The sequence below is a fragment of the Lissotriton vulgaris genome, chromosome 1_1, assembly GCF_964263255.1.
Source record: "Lissotriton vulgaris chromosome 1_1, aLisVul1.2, whole genome shotgun sequence".
Classification (NCBI taxonomy): domain Eukaryota; kingdom Metazoa; phylum Chordata; class Amphibia; order Caudata; family Salamandridae; genus Lissotriton; species Lissotriton vulgaris.
Window position 1 is genome coordinate 378,968,909 of NC_141685.1, and position 26,039 is coordinate 378,994,947.

General features: G+C 43.6%; 1 protein-coding gene across 1 annotated transcript in view; it reads right to left on the minus strand.

Annotated features, from left to right (window-relative positions):
* CC2D1B (coiled-coil and C2 domain containing 1B) overlaps positions 1–26,039 on the minus strand; it is a 555,234-nt gene that overhangs the window by 176,385 nt on the left and 352,810 nt on the right. The window contains exons 14-15 of the mRNA XM_086925080.1: positions 23,504–23,696; positions 16,885–17,057 (exon numbers count right to left, since the gene is read on the minus strand). Coding sequence (XP_086781206.1) covers positions 16,885–17,057; positions 23,504–23,696 — 366 coding nt within the window. The remainder of the gene's footprint in view (positions 1–16,884; positions 17,058–23,503; positions 23,697–26,039) is intronic.

Below are 26,039 nucleotides of genomic sequence, written 5' to 3' on the forward strand. Positions count from 1 at the left end.
TTACCAGACTTCTTGCCTTTTCTCTTGATTTTTAGGCCATTATTTCAGGCTCCAACTCCTCTTTTTCACCCTGGGCTTTGGATTGTGCTTGTTTTTACACATACTCCTTAAGGTATACCCACTATAGCTACAGGGGTCTTTCGTTTGACCTCAGCCCAAGCTGAGGACTTCAGATCATTTCCTAACAGACAGGCTACATGAATTGCAGAGGCTACAACCACTTTCTTTGGCCAGTAACCCTCCCCAGTCTAAAGACACTATTGCCATGGGATGAACCTTAGTTTGGTTCTCTGCTTTGATGACTGATAATGTCTCACCAATCAGATACTGTCCTGGGGATATCAGGGACCCTGCACAGTAACGACTACAGACCATGTAAATCCGACACCAGCCAGGACTACTGCAACTGTCGCTACAAGCCAGAGTGGAAGTGGGCCAACGTGGTTCCCCAGACCTTCAAATAAGAAGCCCGCCCTGGGTTTGCCAAGGGGAAACTTTGTGATGACACCTGCAGCCTCTGTGTGTAGCACCCCCTGACCATGAGTGACTTGACTGTGAAAACCCGAATGACTCATGACATCTTTGCACCCGTCGCCCCTGACCTGAGTGGAAGTAGACCGAAGGTGTCCCCACTTCCCTGAGAACCATGAGACCTGAGCCCCTTTGTTGGTTCAGTCTGACTGACAGAGCGGGAAGGATGGGAGGGTTGATAAAGAACCTGTGGTTAGAGTCTCTACCAGAAAAAGCATTACTTGCTTTTCTGATAGAGACATTTTAACTGCAGATTACTCACCTTAGAATAGATACCCAAGCAATAACTCCCAGGAGGCAGGTCTGCGAACTGACTCAAATCAAAAAGTCCTGGAGAACCGAACCGGTAAAATGCCCGTCTCGACAAACCTGACTGCAGGAGTGCTTTGTGAACACGTGGAGTGACACCCACATAGCGGCATGGCAGATGTCCAGGACAGGTAACCTTCATGTCAATGCAGTAGTAACAGCCTAGGCCCTGGTGGAATGGGTCCACAAGCTATTAGGAGGCTACTTCTTAGCTAGTGCGTAGCAGAGCTTATTGCTGACCACAATTCATCGAGATATGGTCCGCTTCTGCACAGCCTTGCTTTTTTGGGCTCCAGTGAAGTGCTTATTGTCCACCCAATAGTCTTTGGTGCAATGAATGTAAAACGAAAGTGTCCAAGTGATGGAGTCTCACCTCTTCCTTGGAAGGAGGAGGTGGGGCGAGAATTGTAAGCAGAGTGGCTGACATGATAGGGAAGGAATGAGGCATATATTTGAAGGACCAGTTTGCCAGGGAAATGGCTGATGTAAGGAGGTGGACTGACGTTCTTGATCGCTGACCCTCCTGGCCGATGTAATGGCCGCTAAAAAGGATGTTTTTAGAGTCAAGAGCCACGGAGGCCAGCACTGTAGTGGCTCAAAGTCAGGGGCGTAGCTTGGTCGGTAAGACTGGGGGGTGTGAGCCTCAAATTTCCCAATAATCACGCGGACATGTCATGGCAAAATATATTATTTACGAAGCAGAGTGGAGGGAGCTCAGGGGGCAGTGGGAAGGAGTAACAGTGAGGATTGTTAGGTTTACATACAAGACAATATGTTGTAAAATAACCAACAGTTTTAAGAACTTCAAAACAGAGGGGAGAGAGAGAGTGTGTGTGTGTGTTCTTGTCTGTGTGTCCATGTAAAAATCCTAGGTGAAATCTAACAGACACCTCACCATACCCATCTGAAAGCAGCTGTACCCAACTATTAACTGGAGAATACATTATTAGAGGGGTGTTACGTTCCAAACACCCTACCTGAAGCTACGCCCCTGCTCGAAGGGGGAACACATCAGAAACGTGAGGACTAGACAGAGGGGCCATTGGGGCATCACAAAGTGGGTAGGAGGAAACAAGTGCTGCATTTAACATCTAAGGAAACTAGTCACGAAAAGTGCATTAACAGAGAAGGTTTATCCAGAACCGCAGGAACGACAAAATGGCTGAAGAGTAACCCTTAACAATGCACAGGGAAAACGTTTTCTGGGCTAGAGATCAAACAACCAGCAACATCTCCAACAGTAGTATAGTAAGGAGGTTCACATGATGTGTGGAGCACCATGCCACAAACTTATCCCAACAGCAGCCGTACACAGTTTTAGTGGAGTAATGCCAGGCTGCCAAGATGACATCACAGACCTCAGGAGGAAGATCGAAAACTCCTAACTGCCGCTGCTCAATCTCAATGCATGAAGGTGAAGCTTGCCCAGGTTTGGTGAGGCCGAAGGGGAGCAAAGAGAACTGAAAATACCCACCATGAACCGCAGGAAAAACCTGTGGGCTCGCAGCAAAGGGACTTGAAAATAAGCATCCTGCAAATCCAACGTTTTATCCAGTCTCCAGGGCAGACAAACCAACCTAAAGCAAGAGTGAGGATTTTGAATTTCTCCTTCTGTAGAAAGGCATTGAGAGGATGCCGATCTAAGACAGGACAAAGTTCTCCATCCTTTTTTGGTACCAAAAAGTAGGGGAACTGGCAAACAACACCTTCTGGTGAAGGCACTCTTGATGGCTCTGTTGACCAAAAGAGCCTTTACTTCTTGACAAAGCAAGGATGGGTGGTCCTCCATCATCCGTTCTTGGGATGGTGGAAAAGGATTAGTTACTTACCTGTAATCCTAGTTCTCTCCCAGGGGTATACTCATTAAAGTCATAAGCACTGAATTATCTCCGCCCATGAGCGGGGACCCGGAACACATAAACAATATACATATATATGTGTAAATATAACCAAAAGTACAAAGTACTAAGTAATTATACACATATACATGTATAATAACCATAATATGCAGCCTAACATTAACACATAGACTAATCAAACCAAACCTTACACGTTCTGAAGCATGAAAATATGCTGTATATAAATGCAATAAACAGGCATGAGCCTAAAATGCATTTCATAGCCATGAAACACCTTTTATTTTCATCAAAGAACCTGTTGTAAACAGTTATTAGCCTAAAAGGGCTGCAGATGAAAAAATGTCTGTGTACAGAAAATCAGACTGGCACCCTGCCTTTAAGGCCCCAGAGAATCTGCACACTTTGCCTTTAAGGCCTCCAGGAGAACTCTGTTCCCATCATGCCCCACAGGTGGCAGTTAGGTCAGTTCTTTTGTACGGTACAGTAAACTTTAGCAGGAATCTGCACTTAAAACATATTGAAACTTTGCACCTTAATGCTACTGCTTGCCCGCCCGAGTATACCCCTGGAAGAGAACTAGGATTACAGGTAAGTGACTAATCCTTCTCTACCAGGGGATACTCATTAATAGTCATACGCACTGAATAGAGTAGCAAGCTCATATCCACAGAAGCGGACGAACAGATAAAAGCATAGTCATACTTTAAAATCACAGTGTTTAACTATTATTAGCAAACAAATTTCTGAGTGATGCTTGTCCCACTTGTGCATAAGTCTGCGCATCAGAATCCAAACAGTAATGGCGTGTAAACGTATGCACTGAACGCCAGGTAGCTGCTTTACATATCTCTGACATAGCCACATTCCTAAGGAGAGCTGTGGTAGAAGCTTTTCCCCTCGTAGAATGAGCCCTAGGTCTACCTGATAAAGACTTGTGGGCTAGCTGATAAGCCAGTAAGATACAAGACACTATCCACCTAGAAATGGATCTCTTGGATGCTGCCAAACCAGTATTTGTAGGACCATAGTTCACAAACAGACGGTCCGTCTGTCTCAAAGACTTTGTTTTATCGAAGTAAAATTTCAAAACCCTGTAGGAGATCTGGGAACCACCACTGGCGTGGCCACTCTGGGCAAATCAGTATCATTCTGGAGTGAGTCTTGTACAGCAGATTGATCACTGCTGGTATCAACGGTGTCGGTGGAAAGGAGTACAGCAAATTTTGACACCAATCTATCAAAAGGGCATTCCCTTGAGACCCTTTCTGGTAGAACCTGGACGCGAAGACGGGTCATTTTGCGTTTGCCGCGTCTGCGAACAGATCTATGTCTGGTGTTCCCCAATTCTGGAAAATGCTGTGCGCGACGTCTTCGTTGAGAACCCAGTCGTGCGCTTCAACGAAGTCTCTGCTGAGGTCGTCCGCCTGTGTGTTGAGACTCCCCGGTAGGTGAATTGCTGTTATGGACAGGTCTCTTGCCAGTAACCAATGCCATAAGGTCTGGGCTTCTATGGAAAGAGTCCTGGATCTGGTACCCCCCTTCTTGTTTAAGTAATACATTGTAGTTGTATTGTCTGTTTGCACCAGGAGGGACCGAGTCTGTAGAGATGGAGCCATGGACTTGAGAGCAAGATGGCCCGCTCTGAGTTCGAGAAGATTGATGTGATATCCTTTCTCGAAGTCTGACCATTGCCCTTGTACCTGCAGAGGGCCCATATGCGCCCCCCAGCCGTGGAGAGAAGCATCTGTTATCAGAGTCTGCGTTGGTGGGTCCTGATGAAAAGGGACTCCCTTCATCACGTGCACCTTCTTCATCCACCACCGGATGGAATCTTTTGCAGACTGTTGGAGATAAATCCGGTCCTCCCAGCATCCCGTCCTCTGTTTCCACTGATCGTCCAGACACTGTTGTAGAGGACGCATCTGCAAACGTGCGTTCGGCACGATGAAAATGCACGACGCCATTGACCCCAGGACACTTGCCGAACTATCGGACATGCAGTTTGAAGGAGAAGTAGACACTTCGCTCTGATGGATGACCACCTCTCCTCCGAAGGACACACGTTTTCTACTTCTGTATCCAACTGAGCACCGAGGTAGTGGATCTTCTGGGTGGGGTTCATTATTGACTTTTTGTAGTTGACTTGCAGACCCAACTTGTACATGAGCTGAAGACAAATCGACAGATGTTCGTCTAGAAGCGATGGGGATGAACTCTTCAGAAGCCAGTCGTCTAAGTACGGATATATGAAAATCCGACTCTTTCGAAGACAAGCCGCCACAACAGCCATACATTTTGAAAATGTCCTGGGAGCTGATCTCAGGCCAAAAGGGAGCACTGCGTACTGATAATGACGAGCCGCCAATTGAAACCTGAGAAATTTGCGATGTTTTCTGGATTCCGGAATATGAAAATAAGCGTCCTTTAGATCGATGGAGCACATCCAATCCCCTTGATGTAATTCAGGGAAGATCTGGTGAAGAGCCAGCATTCGAAATCTCTCCTTCCGAATGAATTTGTTCAGTCGCCTCAAATCCAGAATGGGTCTGAACTCTGTGACTGGGCCTTTTTTCTGTACAAGAAAAAAATCGAGAGTACAGGCCTTGACCTCTCTGCTGGAAAGGAACTGGTTCTATGGCCTTCTTCTTCAGGAGGACGTTCGCCTCCTGTTGCAAGCGCTTTATATTCCACTGTACCATCTTTAGAGGGCGCATGACAGGGGGTGGCTTCTTGAATCTCAAAAGGTACCCGTTCTGAATGACATCCAGCACCCATCTGTCCTTCGTGATCTGTTTCCACTCGTCCAGATAACGCACAATACTTCCTCCAACCGGAGTGGGACATGGTTGTAGAGGAAGCATCCGTTCATTGTTTCTGAGGCTGCTTGGCAGCAGATGACTGCTGCCTATTTCCATTGCCTCTGCCTCGTCCAGGCCGCCGCTGCTGGAATTGCGATCTTTGTTGATTCTGGCCTTGATTTTGCGAAGACCAATTAGTTTGTTGGCTCCTTTGCTGAAAAGATCTCTTGTCATAGGGACGAAAAGTACCCCGACGTTTAAACTCTTTTTTCTTCTCAAGGCCTACGGCCTTAAGAGTGTCCAACTCCACCTTCATTTTAGACATCTCGTCGTCTGCATGAGATCCAAACAGAGTTGAACCATTAAAAGGTAAATTGACCATTTTCCTCTGAGCCTCCGGCTTTAGCCCCGTAAGGCGAAGCCAGGCTGTACGTCTCGCACAAACACCGTGTGCATAACCATGAGCAGACAAGTCCGCCGCATCAGCAGCCGCGCTAATGCTCTGGTTAGCCACCAGTCCTCCTTCCTCCACTATTTCCAGGAAGTCTTCCTGATCCTCCTTAGGGAGTTTATCTGCAAAACGAGCCACTGAGTCCCAAAGCAGACGGTCATAGCGGCCCAATAGTGCAGCCGCACTGGCCACTCGCATGACCGATCCTGAGGTATTGCACATCCTTCGCCCAAAGGAATCCATACTCTTACTGTCCTTTTCAGGTGGAGCAGAAGAGGTAGATGCTGCCGAATGCGCCTTCCTGACTGCCGCTACAATCAGGGAGTCTGGTGGTGGGTCAGACAGCAAAAACATTGGGTCTTCCTCTGGAGCCTTGTACTTCTTTGCAATCCTAGAAGGACCTGAACCCACCGTGGCCGGAGTTAGGAATGTTCTCATTGCTGGTTCAATCAACCCGGGCACTAACGGCAGAAGAGACCTGCCAGTCGTCTTGTGATGCAAGGTTTCGAAGATGACTGACGTTGCTACCTGGGGAACTGCCATTTTGATGCTGAATTTACTCGCTCCACGACATAATACATCATTAAATGTGCTTAAATCGTCTACTGGAGACACTCTGGAAGGAGGAGTAGAAGATATAGTCGGAGAATAGTCTCCATATGAAGATCTTGAAGAAGATGAAGACGATGTAGAAGATGGAGTAGGAGTTCTACGTCTTCTTTGAGGAGTTGCCGATCGCTGCCTCCTACGCTCCCTTGAATGAGATTTCTCTCTCACTAAGGATCTTGAGCGTGATCTTCTATGCAGTTCCGTCCTAGGGACCGGAGCTCTCTCCCCCATTATCGGACGCATCTTCCAATGCCTCAAACTTTCCAACCACCTCGGTGACAAGTTAATAGGCCGCTCTGTATGCTCAGGTGAAGCTTCAGGCGACACCTGCACAATATTCAGCTCTGCGGAAGACTTGGAAGCTCTAGAAGCTGCACTGTGTTCAGAAACCAATGAACCAGACGGAGTCCGCTGTCTGGGCACCAACTGTCTGTCATCTGACACCTGCCCTGAGGTTGAGCCCGAATGAGCCACCACAGAAGAGTCCTGGTGCATTATCTCTTGCCCCACTGCAGATCTGTTGTCTTGCTGATCATGTGGGGAAGTCTCCACTCTAGGTTCGGGACTTATTTCTGACCTCGACAAAGACCTAATTGAGGTCCGGGAGGCTGGTCTTGATTGTCTCGACTCCGACCTATGTTCAGGTGGGGGAGACCTAGACACTCCATGCTTCGAGCCCGAAGCATGCTTCGACGTCGACCTACGTCGCGATGGAGACCTTGACCTTCTCTTTTTAGGTCTCAACGTCGAATCCTTCGACGTCATTCTTTCTCTCGACGTCGACCTTTTCCTCGACGACGACGTATGTCTCCCTCTCGACCTCGGTCTATCCTTCGACGTCGACCGATGACTCTTTCTCGACGTCGACCCTTTATCCTTCGACGTCGACCCTTTATCCTTCGACATCGACCCTTTATCCTTCGACGTCGACACACGATCCTTCGACGTCGGACATCTCTTGTCCCTCGACGTCGACCTCACACGATCCTTCGACGTCGAGCGTTGCACTCCCGACGTCGTCCTCACTGCAATCGACACCAATTGCCTCGACGTCGAAAAGGATTTCGACGGCGACTGCCTCACCGGCGATGTCCTCGACGCCGATGGAGCTCTCTTCGACGTCGAAGGCGATATGGTTCTCGACGTCGAGCGCACCTTTTTTGACGGTGACGCTCCCTGGAGTCGATGTTTCTTAGTTCTACCTTCTGGAGACGCTGATCTTCGACGTTTGGGCTGAGAAGATGGCTTGGCAGATGATAATAGGCCTTTAGAACTCTTCTCACCACGGTTTTCTCTCTCCAGAAGGCCCAGCAACCTCATTTTCTCTCTTTCTTTTAAAGTTCTATTTGAAAGGTTGAGGCAGTGATAACATTCTTCCACCTTATGAGAAGCTGGAAGACACACCACACAAACAGAGTGTGGGTCAGTTTTCGACATTTTCTTCCCACAGGAAGGACATTTGTAAAATAAAGGTGGCATTCTGACTAAAAAACACCAACAGCTTAGTCAGAAAAGGGTAACAAACCACCACCAAAGCTATATTTTGTCAAGAAAAGGCAAGAAAAACCAAGTTCTGACAGAAAATACTTCAAATGAGCAGAGCTCAAGTTCCAGGTTCCTCACAGAACAAGCCGGAAAAAAGAACTGACCTAACTGTCACCTGTGGGACATGATGGGAACAGAGTTCTCCTGGAGGCCTTAAAGGCAAAGTGTGCAGATTCTCTGGGGCCTTAAAGGCAGGGTGCCAGTCTGATTTTCTGTACACAGACATTTTTTCATATGCAGCCCTTTTAGGCTAATAACTGTTTACAACAGGTTCTTTGATGAAAATAAAAGGCGTTTCATGGCTATGAAATGCATTTTAGGCTCATGCCTGTTTATTGCATTTATATACAGCATATTTTCATGCTTCAGAACGTGTAAGGTTTGGTTTGATTAGCCTATGTGTTAATGTTAGGCTGCATATTATGGTTATTATACATGTATATGTGTATAATTACTTAGTACTTTGTACTTTTGGTTATATTTACACATATATATGTATATTGTTTATGTGTTCCGGGTCCCCGCTCATGGGCAGAGATAATTCAGTGCTTATGACTATTAATGAGTATCCCCTGGAAGAGAAGGCGGAAGGTTCCAGGGAATTGGAAGGCGCACCCCTTCTGCACGATCTGAAGCACCCACTAGTAGAAGGCAATTGCAGACTATTGGGATAGGTGGAGCCAAACCTGCCACCAACCGGATGACTTTGTTGGATGGGGGTGTACTAAAGAGGCTTTAAGGCTGCGGCCAGAGCAGTGTTGGGTTGGACAGCTAACTGGACCTAACTCCAGTGTCGTCTTGGGGATCCACAGTCGCATCCACAAAAGGACTGGGCAGCTATGCCTGGTGTGGCAGAAGCCCGCAGTGCCCCACCGTGTCCGTGGTAGGGGCAAAATGACTGCTGCTGAGACCGGGCAGAGAAGGCCAGAGAGTCTTCGATGTGACACAGCACTCTCTAAAGAGGTCAAGGACTTAACTAGATACAAAAGCAGCATCCTTTTAACATCAAGAGAATATAAAGTTCTCTCCATTGCAGTACAGGGTTTTGAAAAAAGGTAGTCGAATTGACATATGGGTAAGATGAAAATCTGATACTACTGTAGGAAAAAAGGAAGGGTGCGTATGTAAAACAAACCTATTACAATGGAAGACGGTGAAAGGTTCTACTGTAGACAGAGCCTACAACTCACTGACTCTGCGTGCCGAGGTAATAGCCATCAGAAAAGTCGTTTTCTATGACAAGTGTTGCAGTATTACCTCGGGACTCCAGACTTGGAATTATACTACTGAGTGGTGGCAGTCATCCCATGCATACAGCTGGATACATGGCCCATGGGACTTAACACATTTGCAAAGCGAAAGAAATGCGACCACCAGACACCCGGCAGCAGTCCCTTTTTTAAACTCCCATCTGACGACATGGTGTTGTAGACTCTACAAACTCGACTACGCATGCCTGGCATAGGTTGCTAGAGTATAAGGCTGGTGCTCTCCTGTTTTCGCCACTGATTCCATTGGAGTGGTGCTCCTGGTTCCAGACGAGGATGGAAAAGGGTGTTTATAGTTCGCTCAAAGCATGGAGTATACTTAAGATAGGAGACTGCTTTCAAGATGGCGCTGTCCATAGCTTGGTCGACCTGCCCAAAGAGGGATTGGTGCTTAGGCCATTACATCAATTCCTGTTCGCCAGGGTTAGGCATGCGTGGCGCGAGCTCTTGGAGGGACAACATGCAGGAGCCCCCTGCAGTGAACACACTCACGCATTTCATTCGCGCAGATTCTAAAATCAACATTTTATTCGCTCTCATTAGAATACAAAACAAAACCATGCTCCCAGGCCCGGTTAGGCTGGTACAGTGATTTGGGCTTGGTCCTTGATAAGGGCTGGAGATATTGTTGCAAAGTCACTTAGCGCATATCACCAAATGGCAGACATCACCTAATCTACTTTAAATACATAAATAAAGTTTATTACACCCCAACTAGGCTGTTTTGTTATGGACTGCGAGATTCTGGTAGTTGTGATCGCTGCGTGGAACCGGAGGCTGGGTTCTTGCACTCTACTCGGCTGTGTCCTGACATTTTTAAATTCTGGAGTGAGGTCTTTACTGCCATGAGCGATATCGCGGGACACGTTCTAGTACCCAACCCACTTCTGACCTTACCTGGGTATGATATGGAAATAGATAAAAGCTACAGGAAGCTGGTAGTAATGGGTATGCTGCTAGCAAAGCGTAGGTTTGCCATGCGCTCGGCCAAGGGGCCGATTCCACTGATCGGAAATTGGAGAGCTGATAGGATATATTATAATACACAATCAAACATATACAACGAGTGCTACCCTCCTCCCCCCCGCCCCCCCCAGAACAGCCCAAAGAGCTATTGGGGATTGTACAAGCAATACCTAGTTGGGAGTGGGGCTGCTGTGCCAGCCAGTTAGGGCAGCGATAATGGCGCCTGAGAGTGTCCCTGTTTCCACTTCCCCCCTCTGTGGTGGGATGCCCCCTTAGAAAGCCACTGTAATTTGCACTGAACCCTGACGTGTTGCGTTTCAGACTATGTCATATGTCTATATAAGTGAAATGTCTTTTGATGTGTACTGTATTTTGTTTTTCACTTTTAAGCATGTCCTGCCTATGTCTTGTTTTGGGATTGATTCTTGTTTCTTATTCTCTTTTTTATGTTAGAATGGTTTTTCAAACTGAATAGGATTTGTAACTTTATAAACAAAATAAAAAAAAAAAAAAGTGTTGCAGCGTGACTTATGGATAGGTTCAAATGGAGGTCCCATCAATTTTACCAATACCAAGTTCAATTCCCAAGGCGGGGAAGGACTCCTGACTGGAGATAAAACTTTCTTCAGACCTTCCAAAACATCTTTGACTATGGGACTCTTGAAGAAAGACTTGCGTTGATGATTTTCAATATGCAGTAATGACTGCCAAATGTACCTTAATAGATGATAATTCCAGGCCTGACTTGACCAAGTGACGTAAGTACGGAAGGATGACATTTTCCTGTACATTAATAGGGTCATGGTTATTATTACAACACAATATGCAGAAACGTTTCCACTTAAAGGCATAGCATGCTTGTGTGGATGGCCGTTTAGCTTCCTTTAAAATATTCATACAATCATTTGGAAGATTCAGATGGACATATTGGGTGATTTCAGGAGCCATGCTACCAAATTCAATGAATGGATTGTTGGATATAGAATTCTGCCTCGTAGTTTGGCCAGACCTTTTGGTCTGTGTGGATGGAGCATGTGACGGACTATGAATAACTAGAGATCTGTGTACCATCACTGTCTAGGCCAATCCGGAGCAATCAGTATCATCATGATGCTTGACTTCATCAATTTCTGAATTATTTGTGTTATGAGTGGAATTGGTGGAAAGGTGTAAACAAATGGAATCAACCAGTCTATCAAAAGGGTATTGCCCAGAGACTGCGGTTCTAGAGCACTGGACGTGTAGTCTTGGCATTTTTTTGTTTGGAGCAGTAGCGAACAAATCTAACATTGGAGTGCCCTATTCTTCAAAGACGTAGTCTACCACCTCGTCATTGACAACTCACTTGTGAATCTCTTCGTGTAAACGTTTAAGAAAATTTGCTTCTACATTCTGTACTCCTGGAATGTGAAAAGCTGTAATCAATAATCCTCTTGCCAGAGCCCAATGCCACATTATTTGAGGTTGGAGTGATAATTGTCTTAACCTTGTTCCACCTTGTTTGCTTATATGGTACATTGTAGTGGTGTTGTCTATGTGGATCATTAGGTCTTTGGAGATGAGAGATGGTAGAAAAGTCTTGAGAGGTAGATGTACAGCTTTCAGTTCTAATAAATGTATATGATAGGACTTCTCCTTTCGAGACCAAGAACCTTGAGAGGTGAGGTAGTTCATATAAGCGCCCCATCCTATCAGTGCAGCGTCTGTGATAATGGTTTGTGATGGTGTTTCCTTCTGAAAAGGCACTCCTGTTAGTAGATTCTGGGACTTAGTCCACCAGGAGAGGGAATTGCATGCATTCTCTGTTAGAAAGATTACATCTTCCAAGCGTCCCATTCTTTGTGACCATTGATTCTTAAGGCAAATTTGGAGAGGTCTCATGTAGAGATGTGCATTCAGGTAATGAAAAAACAGGATGCCATTGAACCCAGAAGAGATGCTATCTAACGAACAGTTGGGCTGACTTGCTGCAGAAGCTGTTCACACTTCGTTTGGATTGATGATGCTCTCCATCCACTGAAGAAAACACTTTTTCCTTTTGAGTCTATTGTTGTATTTTTCCCCAACAAAAGTGAGACACTGGACTGGTGTAGAGATCAATTTTTATGCATTGAGTTGCAGACCCAGTTTTGACAATAGAGCTGTTGTGGTTGCAAAATCCTCCTTTGCTTTGTCAAAAGAGTCTGCCCTTATCGGCCAATCGTCTAGGTACAGATACAGAAAAATGCCTTTTTTCCTTAGGTGTGCTGCTACCAGTCATGCATTTGGAAAAAGACCAGGGGGCTGATTTTAGACTGAAAGGAAGTACAGCGTACTGATAGTGGTCTGTTTCCAATAAAACTCTTAGAAACTGTTGGTGATGATGAGCTATTGGGATATGAAAATAAGCGTCCTGAAGGTCCACTGCACAAAGCTAATCATTCCGTTTTATGTGTGGGAATATTAGATTAAGTGACAGCATTCTGAACTTTTCTTGCATGATATATTTGTTGAGAAGTCTGAGATTCGGGATAGACCGAAATGGTTTTAAATTACTTGTCTTTTGAAAAAGAAAGTATCTTGAGTAGACAACTTTGTTGATCTGATTCCCTGGGATGTGTTCTATTGCTCTTTTCTGCAGAAGGATAGATAGGTGTTTGTTCCTCATTTTTTGTTCTGAGAAGAGTTTTTGCCCTTGGTTTGAGAAGGCTTAGGTGAAGGAGATCGCCTTATCTGATAACGACTTTGGTAAGGTCTATGTTATTGTTGCTGTTGCTGTGAGTAAACCTAGTAGTTTGAATCCCATGGTAATAAAACTGTTTTTCTCTGGGTTTGTAATGTTGTTTAAATGTCTTCTTTTGCTCTTCAAGGATGACTGCTTTACGCATTTCTGCCTCATTTTTCTTTCAATGTCTCTATAGTAAGTTGCCTCCCAGACCATCAATTGACATGATTTAATACATAAGGATCTAAAACATTATCCCTACTAAGATTCTTTTATTAACCTCTTTCTACTTGTAAACTTTTATAGAGAAAGATATTTTTCAAGAATTACCGCTCCCAAATGATTAAATTACAGCTCGCTCAGTTAATGAACATTCTTACACTAGGACTTCTTTCATTTCTTTGTATTCAAAAGTATTTTTCCATTAATACATAAACAAAAACAGACATGTATATGTACAGACACTTCACTGTATTGACATTTGATCTAGACATGTAGACAAATGAGATTTTACTGACATGAAAATGCTAGAGGACATGATGTTATCAGGTCCCAGACCATAATAAAAAGGGGACATACAACACCTCTTAAAGCAATATTTGTACTTTGTGCTATCATGAAGCAATAATGATATAAGTCACAGATGTGTTACAAACTATGTTATGTTGCTACAAGATGCTAGTCACTGCTGCAATTGAATATATAATTTAAGTTTATGTACGTCGGCACAACAAACTGTGCTTTACTTTTTCCACTTTTCATGTCAGTAAAATCTGTCATTTGTCTATATGGCCCCTTTTCCGAGGCAGCCATGCGCTTTATAAGTATTTTAATCTAATCTCATCTAATCTAAAGGTCAATACAGTGAAGTGTTTGTACATATACATGTGTTTTTGTTTATACAAAGAAACGAAAGAAGTCCTAGTGTAAGAATGTTCATTAACTGAGCAGGCTGTAATTTAATAATTTGGAAGCGGTGATTCTTGAAAAATATCATTCTCTATAAAATGTTTACAGGTAGAAAGAGGTTAATGAAAGAACCTTAGTAGGGATAATGTTTTAGGTCCCTATGTAGTAAATCATGTTAATTGATGGTCTTGGAGGCAACTTACTAAAGAGACGCTATTTCTGATTCCAGCCTCCACAGTCCGTAACTGAATTACTCCCCTTTAGGAGACTCATTTTTCATCCAAAGCATCTCCTCCTCAGTGTGCTGGTCAAAAAGAGAGGAAACCGAAAATGTAAAGTTTGTAATTTTCAAATGGGCATTAGGCTTCAGTGAGGAGTCTCAGCCAATATGTTTGCGTCAGAGAGATGCTGTGACAGAAAGCAGTAGCCGAAAGTTCAACCGAGTCCACTGTAACACTGATCTATTGATTGGAGATTAAGGAACCTTCAGTGACCATTTCGAGGTAGTCCTGCTATTTGTGACTTGGCAAGACAACCATGAATGCTTTCATGCCATCATATATCTCACACTGGTATCAGCACAATAATGCAGCCGAGTTGGCATTTCGTAAATGGGTAGAGGACGTGCCACACATTTTCTTGACAATGGCGTCCATCCGTTTGCTCTCCCAATCCGGAGAAACCGTGGATTCCGGATCAGGAGCAATCCTTCTTACAGCTGCTGTGATAATCAACGTAGGTTTCGGATCAGGTTTTTGGAAATCTGGATCTTGTTGTGGTGCCCTGGACTTCTTCAAAAGCCTAGGCATAGCTGATTTACTGTGGCTGGCGTTAGAAATGTTTCTTCAACAATGTCCATAAGACCTAAAAGAAGAAAGAGAAGAGTTCTCGGAGTAGATCTTGGATGTAAAGTCTACAAAATCACTGACACTGAGGTGTATCAACCGTGATATTAAGTTTAGATGCCCCTCTTACTAGAGCGTCTTGGAAACTGACGATGTCGTCCACTGGAGAAATCCTAGTCGGAGACTGAAGTGAAGAAGTTGTTGTGTAAGACATGTGCTTAAGAGCTCACTAAGACATTTTACTGCAAGTGTCACAGCCTTTAGTGAGGTGTGTCGGTGACAAACACAGTACACAAACCTTGTGAGCAACAGAGCTAGCCTTTCGGCTACCACATAATGGACATTTGGTGAAAAAAACAGGCATTCTGACTAAAAACATTGTCAGAATTTCTGAACAAATTAGTGTAAAATTGACAGAAGAGACGACAAATTATCAAGTACCAAGCATTTAAAAGCACTGAATACGTTTTAGAACAGGTTTTGTAGCTGAAAAACACGAGGTGTTCAGAGATTCTGCCTGAAGGAGCTGGAAAAAAGAACTGACACTCTCAGGCAAACTGCCACTGCAGTGCATTGTGGAATGGGTTACCTCCGGGTTCCGTAAAGGTGCAGGGTCATTTTATAAGCTTCTCTGTGATAACCTATCAGGCTGCTTTTTCCTTCTCATTCTGTATAATATTTACAGGCAGCCTTTTTTCTATGACAAAGTGTTGCACATTTTATTGGTCTATCCTTTTTCATTTTTTTCTCCTCCAGCATTCACCAGGAAAATGCATCTGACAGCCTACACTGTGACTATATAGAAAAGGACCTTCAGTGATGAATATTCTTCAATGTCTGTTTCCTGGATTCTTAATATATATATTGAGGAAGGTGTTCTGGGGTTCACGCAAACAGCATAGAATTATTCAAGGTTTATGACTATCGATAAAGATCCTACGATGCAGAAAGAACGGATGTCAGTGCACCAGGGTGGTGCTTATATGAACATCGCAACATCATTTCCAAAGCGGATGACAATAACCCGATCGACAGCACAAACCAGTGCGCAGAGGTACTGTTCAAGATTTTCCTGATCCAGTCTGACACCTGTGGAATATTCTAAGGTGAGGAAGCAACGATTAACTGGCTTCATCATAAACATTTACCATGCACATTGGTGAACAAAAGAATTGTGGAGAAAATTAGAGGAGTAAAGTTCAGAATCTACGTCTGAAGGTGCAGAAAGAAAGAAAGGAAGGAACTGATGACAGTGCACCTGTGTGGCGCTTAAATGCGACCTTGCTCGTTTAGGAGTGGAATGATCTCTGTTTGGGGACACAAAATGCCACCTACTGGCGAGCATTACTTCTGCTTTTGAGTTTCCAGATCGAGTCTGACACCTGGGGAAATATTCAGGAAAGGAATCTGTGGTTAGACGTATCCATCATAATTTCTTTTTTTCATTAGACGGTTTCCCTACTCTGCTCAGTAAAAAACCCTGGCCTATGCAATATATACATCTCTCTAATCTCTCCATCAGGCACCTGGGCTTAGATGTTACACCGAGACAAGCAGTGCAGTTGTGCCTTACACATATCTTGGAAAAAGACCCAAATAAAAGTCAAATACATGTGTGGCAACAGACCACAATACAGCTCGCTCTGCACTGCCTGTGCTTTCCCAGAAAGCCTGTGTCACCGCTATGTGAGTAGAGGGACATGGGGATGGTGATGCTGCTAACACCTAAGCTGCAGAGAATTCATAGTTTGTATCATTGCTGCATGGCAAGAATATTTTATCACAGCCACCTCACGTCCTGGAAGTGAATTTATGTAGTTGCACTGTTGGCTACTCAGTATGGAAATTCAAATTTACAGCTTTACAAGTTTTGGATCAGGGAAGAAATTCTCTGATCAAATGAGGATAATTGCATGAAAAGGAAAAATGTATTTCTTCAGTATTAAGTCTTCTTATATAAATAAACAAAACGGAGCATTGATTTCTCTAAAACTGTCTAAAAATACCTTGTAATTAATTCTCAAACACATGCCAAATCCCAAAATGTTTGACAAAATGAGTAAGATTACGGTTTGAATGGCTTTACCAACCTTTGAAATATCTATTGATTTTCCACATTTTACTAGTTCAATGCTTGGGTCAAAACTTTTAGCAGTTTTTAAGTATAGCTTTGCTTGATCAAGGTCATTTTTCTGCTTAGCTTGAACAGCTGCCTTCAGATATTGTTTCTTCCGATTTTCTAGGAACTCAAGTTGTTCTCTTGCTAAAAAGGAAAATGTTAAAGACATGAAAAAGTGTTAACCCGATTTTACCCTTGTAGATACATTCAATATTACATTTTTTCAATTTAATTACGGATCATACTCATTAACTATATGGAATTCATAGTGAACACATACACAGTTTACTTTGCACCTTCTTTCAGATTTGTAAATTGTAGTATAGGATGCTGCCAAGTCCAGAAAATAAAACTGCAGTATGTGGTATTGAAACACGTGCAGTTCGCATACACCATGTAATTAAATACAGCACATTACCTTCTTGCCTCAATTCTTACTTACATTACGCTAAAAACAACAACAAAAAAGCTACAAGATGGAATGGATCCTGGATACATCCCATGCAGGATCATACGGAATGGCAGGTTGAAATTCGTAGTTAGAGTAAAGGAATATATATGAAATTAAATGAAAAGGAAATTTATAGAGCGCCAAAACATTCACCCAAGGGCATCAAGGCAAAAGCTCATCAGACGAAAGATAACAAATAGATTTTACCACATCAGAGATAAAAAAAAAGCCACGTTTTTAATGCCTTTCTGAATGCCAACAGATGAGTTTCTTCTTTTAACCTTAGTGGAAGTGAGTTCCAAAGTCATGGTAGTACCGACCAGGAAGCTTCTTCCGACCCAGTAACACTTTTTAAACCTGGGAACTACCAGGTTATGAGCATAAGCTGAGCAGTGATGACGGGTCGGAATATAAGGCTGCAGATTTTGTTTAAAAAAGGCAGGTCCTATGTCGTGAACAGCTTTAAAAGCTATGCAGAGGGCCTTAAATTCGATCCGTCTCTTTGCTTCCAACCAGTGTAGCTCTTTAAGCGTCATAGAGACAGATTTATGTTTTGGAATATTTGACAGCAGACGGGCTGCTGCGTTCTGCACAATCTGCAACGTGGTCAAACAGTTCTTCCGAAGATTAATAAAAAGGCCATTACAATAGTCGGCCTTGGATAAAACAAGAGCCCACACCACTAATTTCCGCAGGTTAGCCGGGATTAAAGGAAGAATCCTTCTAAGTAATTTTAAAGTGCAGAATGATGTCGAGGTAACCTGGTTCACATGACCATCGAAAGAAAGCATGGAATCAAACGTGACACCTAAGTTCTTTACTTTGTTCACTGGATTTGGTAAAGAGCCCATCTCCGAAGGCAGGAGACCAGAAGTTCGCATGGCTGCCAAAAAGAAGAACTTCGGTCTTACCGGAGTTTAATTTCAGACAGTTCGCTGCCATCCAGTCCCCGACTTGACGAAGACAGTTGTAGAACTGTGCTGCTGTGTCTGATGGAGAGCCTGTCACTGAAACCACAATCTGAGTATCATCGGCATAAGAGATAGCCGAGAAATCCAGTGATCGAATCAACCTTGCCATATCACTGTAATGTAACATAAAAACCTTGGTCACTACAAAAAGTCTACCAGCACTCGACTGTCCCAAAATAATGATCTCTTTTAAACAAACATAATAATAACCTTCACCTTACTAGGACTCCTCCAACATTAAAGTTTTCAATGTGAGCCTCACTACACTGCTTCCATTTGTCAATAGAATAATTATTACTGCCCTCTCAGGTTCATCAATGCCCCAGCCCCGGAAACATGCTATCATGGCCACTCATCATCACTATCATAAGGGAATTTCTAGTGGACCCATACAATCTTTCCAATTGAAGATGTATATACAGCTTCTCTTGTAATGCACACATGCTACAAACAATTATCAACCAACTTTCCTCTCACTTTTAAATAAACTGCATTCTCAGTAACTTTCCGCTCAGCTTCCAATCCCATCAAAGCAGAGTCATGCCTATCATTGAACATCAAAAAACTAGAAACACGAGATGTGGACACTGGACCAAAAAGGAACATATGCAACACCTGTACCGTAAATTATCAATACATTTCAAATGCAAAACAATCCTGCGTGCACATTTCCAAATGTGCCCCCTGTCCAGAAGCACCTCCCCTCACACAGGGATATTGAACAACAAAACTAGATTAGAAATGCACCACTATTAGTCAAAAGTGTCCATAAGGAATTCTCCATGAATATTGAGGAATCTTATTTCAATTAAGAAAGTGGCTGCGAATGCAAGGTGAATAATGTTTTCTTCTTTATTATTCAGTTCTTAAAAAAACATCGGCCAACACATTTCGTCCTTTTTACATAGGACTTCTTCAGGGCACTATCAATGTAAGGCAACAACCAATCCTCTGAGTTGTGGCCTAGTTGTGAGAATTATCTTGAACAGAAACTGTAGCCTGACATCTGTTCGATGCTTCAAACTAATTATCCAAGTCAAGCTGTACAAATTAGATGGTGTGATACAATGCCCAATTATATGAGGGTAAAAGGAGAGCGTGGTTTAATAACCATGACCCGGTGTTAGGCGTACAGGTTCAATTGGGTCTAGCACATAGTGATGGAGATTATCCACCCTGACTAGTACACTTAAACGTGGAGTGCATACCGGAGTCAATCATTTTTCAAAAAGACCGCAAACAAAAGAAAAACGATTTAATACAAACGACAAATGCAAACCTAATACACTAATTTTATTAGACTTTTCGGCTGCTCTTAACGCTATTGACTATCAAGTGGTCTTTCAAAGAATGAACAAATTCTGCAGGTTTATCTCCTTTCTGCCCTACAGTTCCCATCAGGTTAAGCTTGGTACATTCTTCTCCAGGCATGTTCACCAAAGCTATTTAACACGTACGCAGTTGCTGTGATAAATAACCTAGACCCATGAAATCCCCGAGTGTTGTTGGACAGCTCTCCTTCACACCTCAAACAAAGGCAGTCACTAAATCAGCATTCTACCACTTTTGACTGCTAAATGGGATTCTACCGTTCATCCACCTCTCTCAGAAGTTTGCCTCAATCTTCACTACAGACCTACCTTGATAACTAAATAGTGTCCTGTGAGGAAATAGGATTGTATTACATGGTGTGGTTGTGAAGACCTAGCCCATTCAATATACCTATCAACCCCATTAGGACTAGTATGTTTTGTTTGTTAACCTTCTAGCTCTACCCTGGATAGCTATGGCTCTCAGCAGCAAGGATTACACAAAGGAATATGTTTAAAGCACTTAGCAGCACAAAAGCAATTAAAGAAGAAATCAATGAGGCACTCAAGAAATCCAGCACCAATTATTAAAAATTAACTATATTTTTATGTGTTTTTGGATACCACAGCAAAAAGATCCACTGGAGGGTTCCGGGGACATACCAATTACAAGGTATAGTAAATATGGACTTTTATACCTAACAGCGAGTAAGCATTGAAAAATGTAACAAATTTGACAATTGGAAACATTTTGAGCAAACACCTTGGCTAGTTGTATTGTGGTTTGGAAGAGTTACTTCAGGCGACCAGTTCAGGAGCTTCCAGACACTTTTTCCTTTTCTACAGGTTCCCATGGAAGTGGTCCTGATGCAAAGGATACAGGATGCTACAGATGCTCAATGATGTTGTGAATATGATGCAGTCGACGGGGGTCTTCCTGAGGCAACTCCTAGATCCACGAACTCGGTGAGGTGGTTCTGGCCACAGGGGTCAAAGTTCCTCAAAGTCATCTCGGTCCTGGCAAAAGTCCAGTGGCCACTGGGCTACCAGTCTCCTCCGGTATCGCGGTTACAGCCAATCCTTTCCTAGGCAATAACTTGCCTTCTTGGCGACCAGGCTGCACTCGGATGACTCCACCTGGTCCAGCAGATTCGGATGCAGCTTCAAGCATTGGGTCCTGGTCCCTGGTGCTGCATGGCGACGAGCAACGGCAGCTTGAAGAGTTGGGTTACCAACTCGCTCTAGCAGGCTTCTTCAGCTGTTGTGGCCCTCTTCTGAAAACAAGCCAACAAGCCAGCTGACCTTCGAGTCTCTTGCCTCGGCTGGGCTCTGGAGATGACTTATCCACGAGCAGGACACAGCAGACACAATCCCTTCTCCTTTGCTACCATCTGATTCAGCAGGTGCAGTCAGTGCCAGTGCAGCTTCTATTTGCCGGTTCGTTGGTGCAGCGGGACTTTCAGAGAGGTTGATCCTATGCCCAGGATCGCCTCACAACCTTTGTGGACTGAGGAGTAGCAGCAGGAAGACATCCATCAACCGTGTTGCATCTACAGCATCCTTCAGAATCTTAGGTACATTTCATCAGGATCACTTCCATGGGAAACCACTACAAAGCGGATAAAGTGCCTGGAACTGCTTGGAGACTGCTTCACCTGTGAAAGTAACTGAATTGGAGGACCTTACTGGTCCTCCTGACTGGCTACCTACAGGAGTTGTTCGCCTAAAGTGACTAAGTGACTGCAATACTACAAACACTACTTTTTACAGGGTTGAAATGAAGGTTTGACAGACAAAACCTACTGGCCTAGTGTATAACACAGTAGAGCTGCTCAATCATACCATATAATCCACCCCATTTCCTCACATTAGCCAATGGGCTTCCAGGTTCCATCCCTCCAAGTGACCACTTCCTGCGAAGTGTGGCATCGAGCTATCCCAAGATGCACTACTCTGCCCACTCCAAATATAGCAGAACCGCTCTCTTGGCGACCAAAGCTCTCTAGCCCCACCCAGAGGTGGGGCTCCAAAGGATGCTATTTGCCCCTGGAAAACCGGGTTGTCCACTTGTTTCCCCTTCTCTGTCCCTAGTTCCATTCTGTCTACCTAGACAACAGAGCAGCCCCTCACCCAAGTGTTTCCCATTTGCCCTTTTTAGGTGGCTACTACTTTGAAGATCATCTTTTTGGCTATACCCATGTGGCTTACTGCAGGATGGAGAGAACACTTTCTCTAGTGCAAGCTTCTATTGTAACCTTTAATGGGAATCATTAGCACGTATACCTAGGAGGGCAGAAAGCCGTCTCAGAGACAAATCCCCATATACAACCGTTAAGGGCACAGGAGACTAAAGACAACAAATTGACACATTTTTTAAAGTTGCACACTGCAACAAGTTACATTAATTCTGACTTGAGTATCAATTTGGGTTTAATGTAACACATTGCTTGATACCCTGAAGTACCAACTTTGGTTGCACCGTTCCAGAGTTAGCACGGCTCAGGGGTCAGCATGCAACTCTGTACTGGCTAATTGGGCCACCAAGTCTTTTCACAGTAAAAATTAGTTTTGCATTTTTACTGTCAGAACTTGAAAAATACATGTGTTGCCTTTGAAATATGCTGCACCCTGCCTTAGGGCTCGGTAGGCCTGCCAAGAGGGTGACACACACATTGCTAGGGGAGACTTAGTTTTTGCATTGCTTTAACTGCAAAGTTGGGCTAGCTGTTTAAAACTGCTCTTTGAGTCTGCAATGGTGGACTAAGAGACTTGTTTAACTTGTGTCATACCCAGTGGCACAACCACTGCTGCAATCCATGGGGTGACCCTCTAGCTTACATTCCCTGGGTGGCCTTGATTCCATAAACTAGGGACATGTAGGTAAGTTAGCTTATGCAAATTGGGTATAAACTAATGCAACATACACGTTTTAGGTTAAGGGCATGCCTTAGTGAACTCTCAGAGGACGAAAACCCAGCAGCATCGGTCCAAAGGCTTGGGGGTGACCATACATAAAGGCATTTCCTTACACCTCCATACTTGCCTTAAATATCCAAAGTGTAAAGGGCATGAAATCATGCAAAAAGTCTCCTGTTTGGCTTGAATATATCACACCTACTCCGAAGTCTAGCCACTGACTTCGGGTAAATTAAAGTGTGAATTTCAAATCCCTTTGTTTGGCTCACAACGCTCTCAAAGGCAGATACTAGGTGAGGAAGGCTACACAAATTTTAAAACGGGCACGGAACAGATACGTCAGTTTTGTGTGATTTTTGGGGGAAGATGCATGAAAAGGCAAGTGAGCTTAATGTGTCTATTTAATAAAGGATATCCTGAGAGCCTACTCTAGCGGTTAATATAATGTGATTTGTCTTATTATAGTTGCATACCATAAAATAAAACATAAAATGTGTTCTACAAATATAACCGTTTTGCCAGGCTAAGGTATAGACATCATTTTTGGGGTTTAAATTGTGGATTTGGTTCAGGGAATTCAGGGTAATAAAAATTAAAGCAATTCTTTTTTCTGCCCTTTGTGAAGGGTTTCTCAAAACATAGATTCCCACTACTCTAAAGAGAGTGATTGTAGCCCCTAATACTGTACCATATTTAACATTATCTGTGACTTATTTTGTGGTTTCAGCTGGCAAAAATCCTGCATGTGAAGAGACACTCAAATGTTACTACTGAGACGCCATTTACAACTTTTGCCCCTTGACTAATCTTCATCCACCAATCTTAGTTGGTCTATCTGTATTTTAAGACTTAGTGTAGATTGGCTCAACGGGCAAAAATTGCAGGCCACTAAAATTGTGCATCTATGATGGTAGGAACTATGGATGACTACTTTGCATTTACCTGCAGAAGACAATAGTTCTGTGGATGACGATTTTATTGGTGATGTTGCAGGCAAAGTCTTCTTTATTTCTTCTGGTGTTAACTGAGACCTGTCTGCTGCTGGAGGTACAATAAGTGGCTTAACAACTTGCGTTGGCCTCTCAGGAAGCTTAGCTGGTTTCTTGGCAACAGGAGGTAGCTCTGCAGTTCCAATCTGGCATGGTGAAAAACAAGTATGATGATTTAAAAAATTGAAAGTTACTATGGTGTTTGATAATCAAACTTGAGTCTTGTCTAAATATTTTATCAAACCTCCATTACCCAACCACTTCAATTTCCCTTTGTAGAGTTGAATGGTAATTAGTTTACTATCAGGTGCTGACAGAGGTCGACGGACTAATGCCAGCGATAGAAGATTGACAAGTGCTGAAAAAAAAGACAATCCCAAATGTTATGTTTTGTTCTCCACAGCTGCTAGCGAGCAAATAATATTACACATATATGATCACATAAAAAAGAATAAAGCTGGTGCATTCCAAGCTTTGAGTGATTAGGTTGTGGAGGACGGTTTCACCAATTTACCTTCTATGAAGCATTCTAGAAGTCACATTGGTCCAAGTTTACAGATTCCCAGAATGTGTAAACAGTTTAATATGAAAGAACGAACAAGAATTAAAATTTACAACAAATTAGGAATCTATAGGGACACAAGGAAGTTGCTCTTATTTCCACACATATAAATATTGCACCCACCAGTCACCACACACATCCGAATATGAAGGCCAGTGGTAGAAACAGATAACGGGACAAGATATTTCTGTTGGTTAATGTGGTCTGCAGGTTTTAGAGGATCTCCACAAGAGATATCTTAAGGCACCTGTTATAGGGAATGCCAAGTGTAACTGTAATTGTGAATGGAGATCAGATCTTGCCCAAATCTCATGAGTTTCCGTAAACTGCTAAAAACTTGGCTATTCAAACAGGCATACTAGTGACATCTGACATCTTGACCCAATCCCCTCAGAGAAGCACCAAGAAACCAACCTGGTGTACGCGCGCTATACATTAAATTTTCAACATAACTTAACATGGATATAACACGATCTCTCTATAAAAAAACTCTCTGTATTTTGGTATGAGACTGGGAATTTCTGGAAACGAAAAATATGAAGATTAAGTATCTAAAAACAAATACATGGCAGTAACATCTCCTTCTAAGCTTTCCATCAGGACAAATGCAGACAGTAACGGTGTAAATATCCCTGTCAGGCAGTAATACAGAAGGACTAGAGACAGTGTTTACTGAATAAGATAACACAATTGTCCTATCACCTCTGGCGACCCAGCCACTTTCCCTATATCCAGTCATGAGAAAATTCTTTGATCTGCTACCCCTGCACGCTAGAAAAACGGTTGCAGTGGCCCTGATCTTATCCCGCCTCGATTATGGCAATGGTCTATATGCAGGAACAAAAAAAATGGTGATAAAACGACTACAGGTGATTCAAAATGCCGCCGCCAGGCTGGTACTAGGACTCCCTAAACGGTCATCCTCGACTGATGCCCTAAAAACCCTCCACTGGCTTCCAATTCATAAAAGGATATTATTCAAGATCCTAACCATCACCTATAAAGCCACTATTGGTAGTGGGCCACAATATCTGAGAAATCATCTGAGACCGTACAAAACTAGTCGAACTCTGCGGTCGTCCAATGAGAACTTACTCACCAACCCCCGCTTCAAACTGAAAACCCGAGGAGGAAAAACTATAGCCACACTAGGAGCAAAAGCTTGGAATCACCTGCCCACCCAACTAAGACACACCAACAACGAGCTCATGTTCAGAAAGCTATTAAAAACTTGGATTTTCAGCACCTCAGATCAGGAAATCTTAGCACTAATCTGATACTTCTGCATCTATCCTTCACTGCATTTTCCCCTTTTTTAACCTCCTATCTTCCCCTCAGTCTCTGTCACATAGCGCCAAGATGCTCCTTGGAGTGAACGTTGCGCTCTATAAATACCCATTTCATTCATTTACACGGGACACGCCCTCGCTTCAAAGACAGGCTTTTCTTGTAAAGCACACAGTGCACCCTCTTACGCAACAAGGCTATCCCCGATGGGTTTGGGTTCCGCCTATGGTTGCGATGTCACGTTTTGACCCTAAGGTGGCTGTACCTAGAAACGCCTTGTCCACTCTGGTGCTCCCAACAATAAAAGCAGGGGGGAGAGTTCCACCTTCCATCCCAGAACCTCTGAGAGCTCCTCTATTATTGTCCTTCAATATCGTTTAATCACTGAACAGGACCACATCATGTGGAATACGTCGGCGGGTGCATTGGAGGAACAGCGAGAGACTGCTTCTGAAAGGAGATCTGCTAGGTGAAGTCGAGTTGGGGTGAGATAGGAAAAGTGGAAATAATAAGTCTGGATCAGACGGAGCCTCGCAGAGGTAGTCATGGTAGGAGGAGCCATCAGAGCGTATCGCCAATCGTCATCTTCAAGGGGGCTTAACCAGCCCCCTTGAACACTCCTGGAGTGGTCCAATGCAGT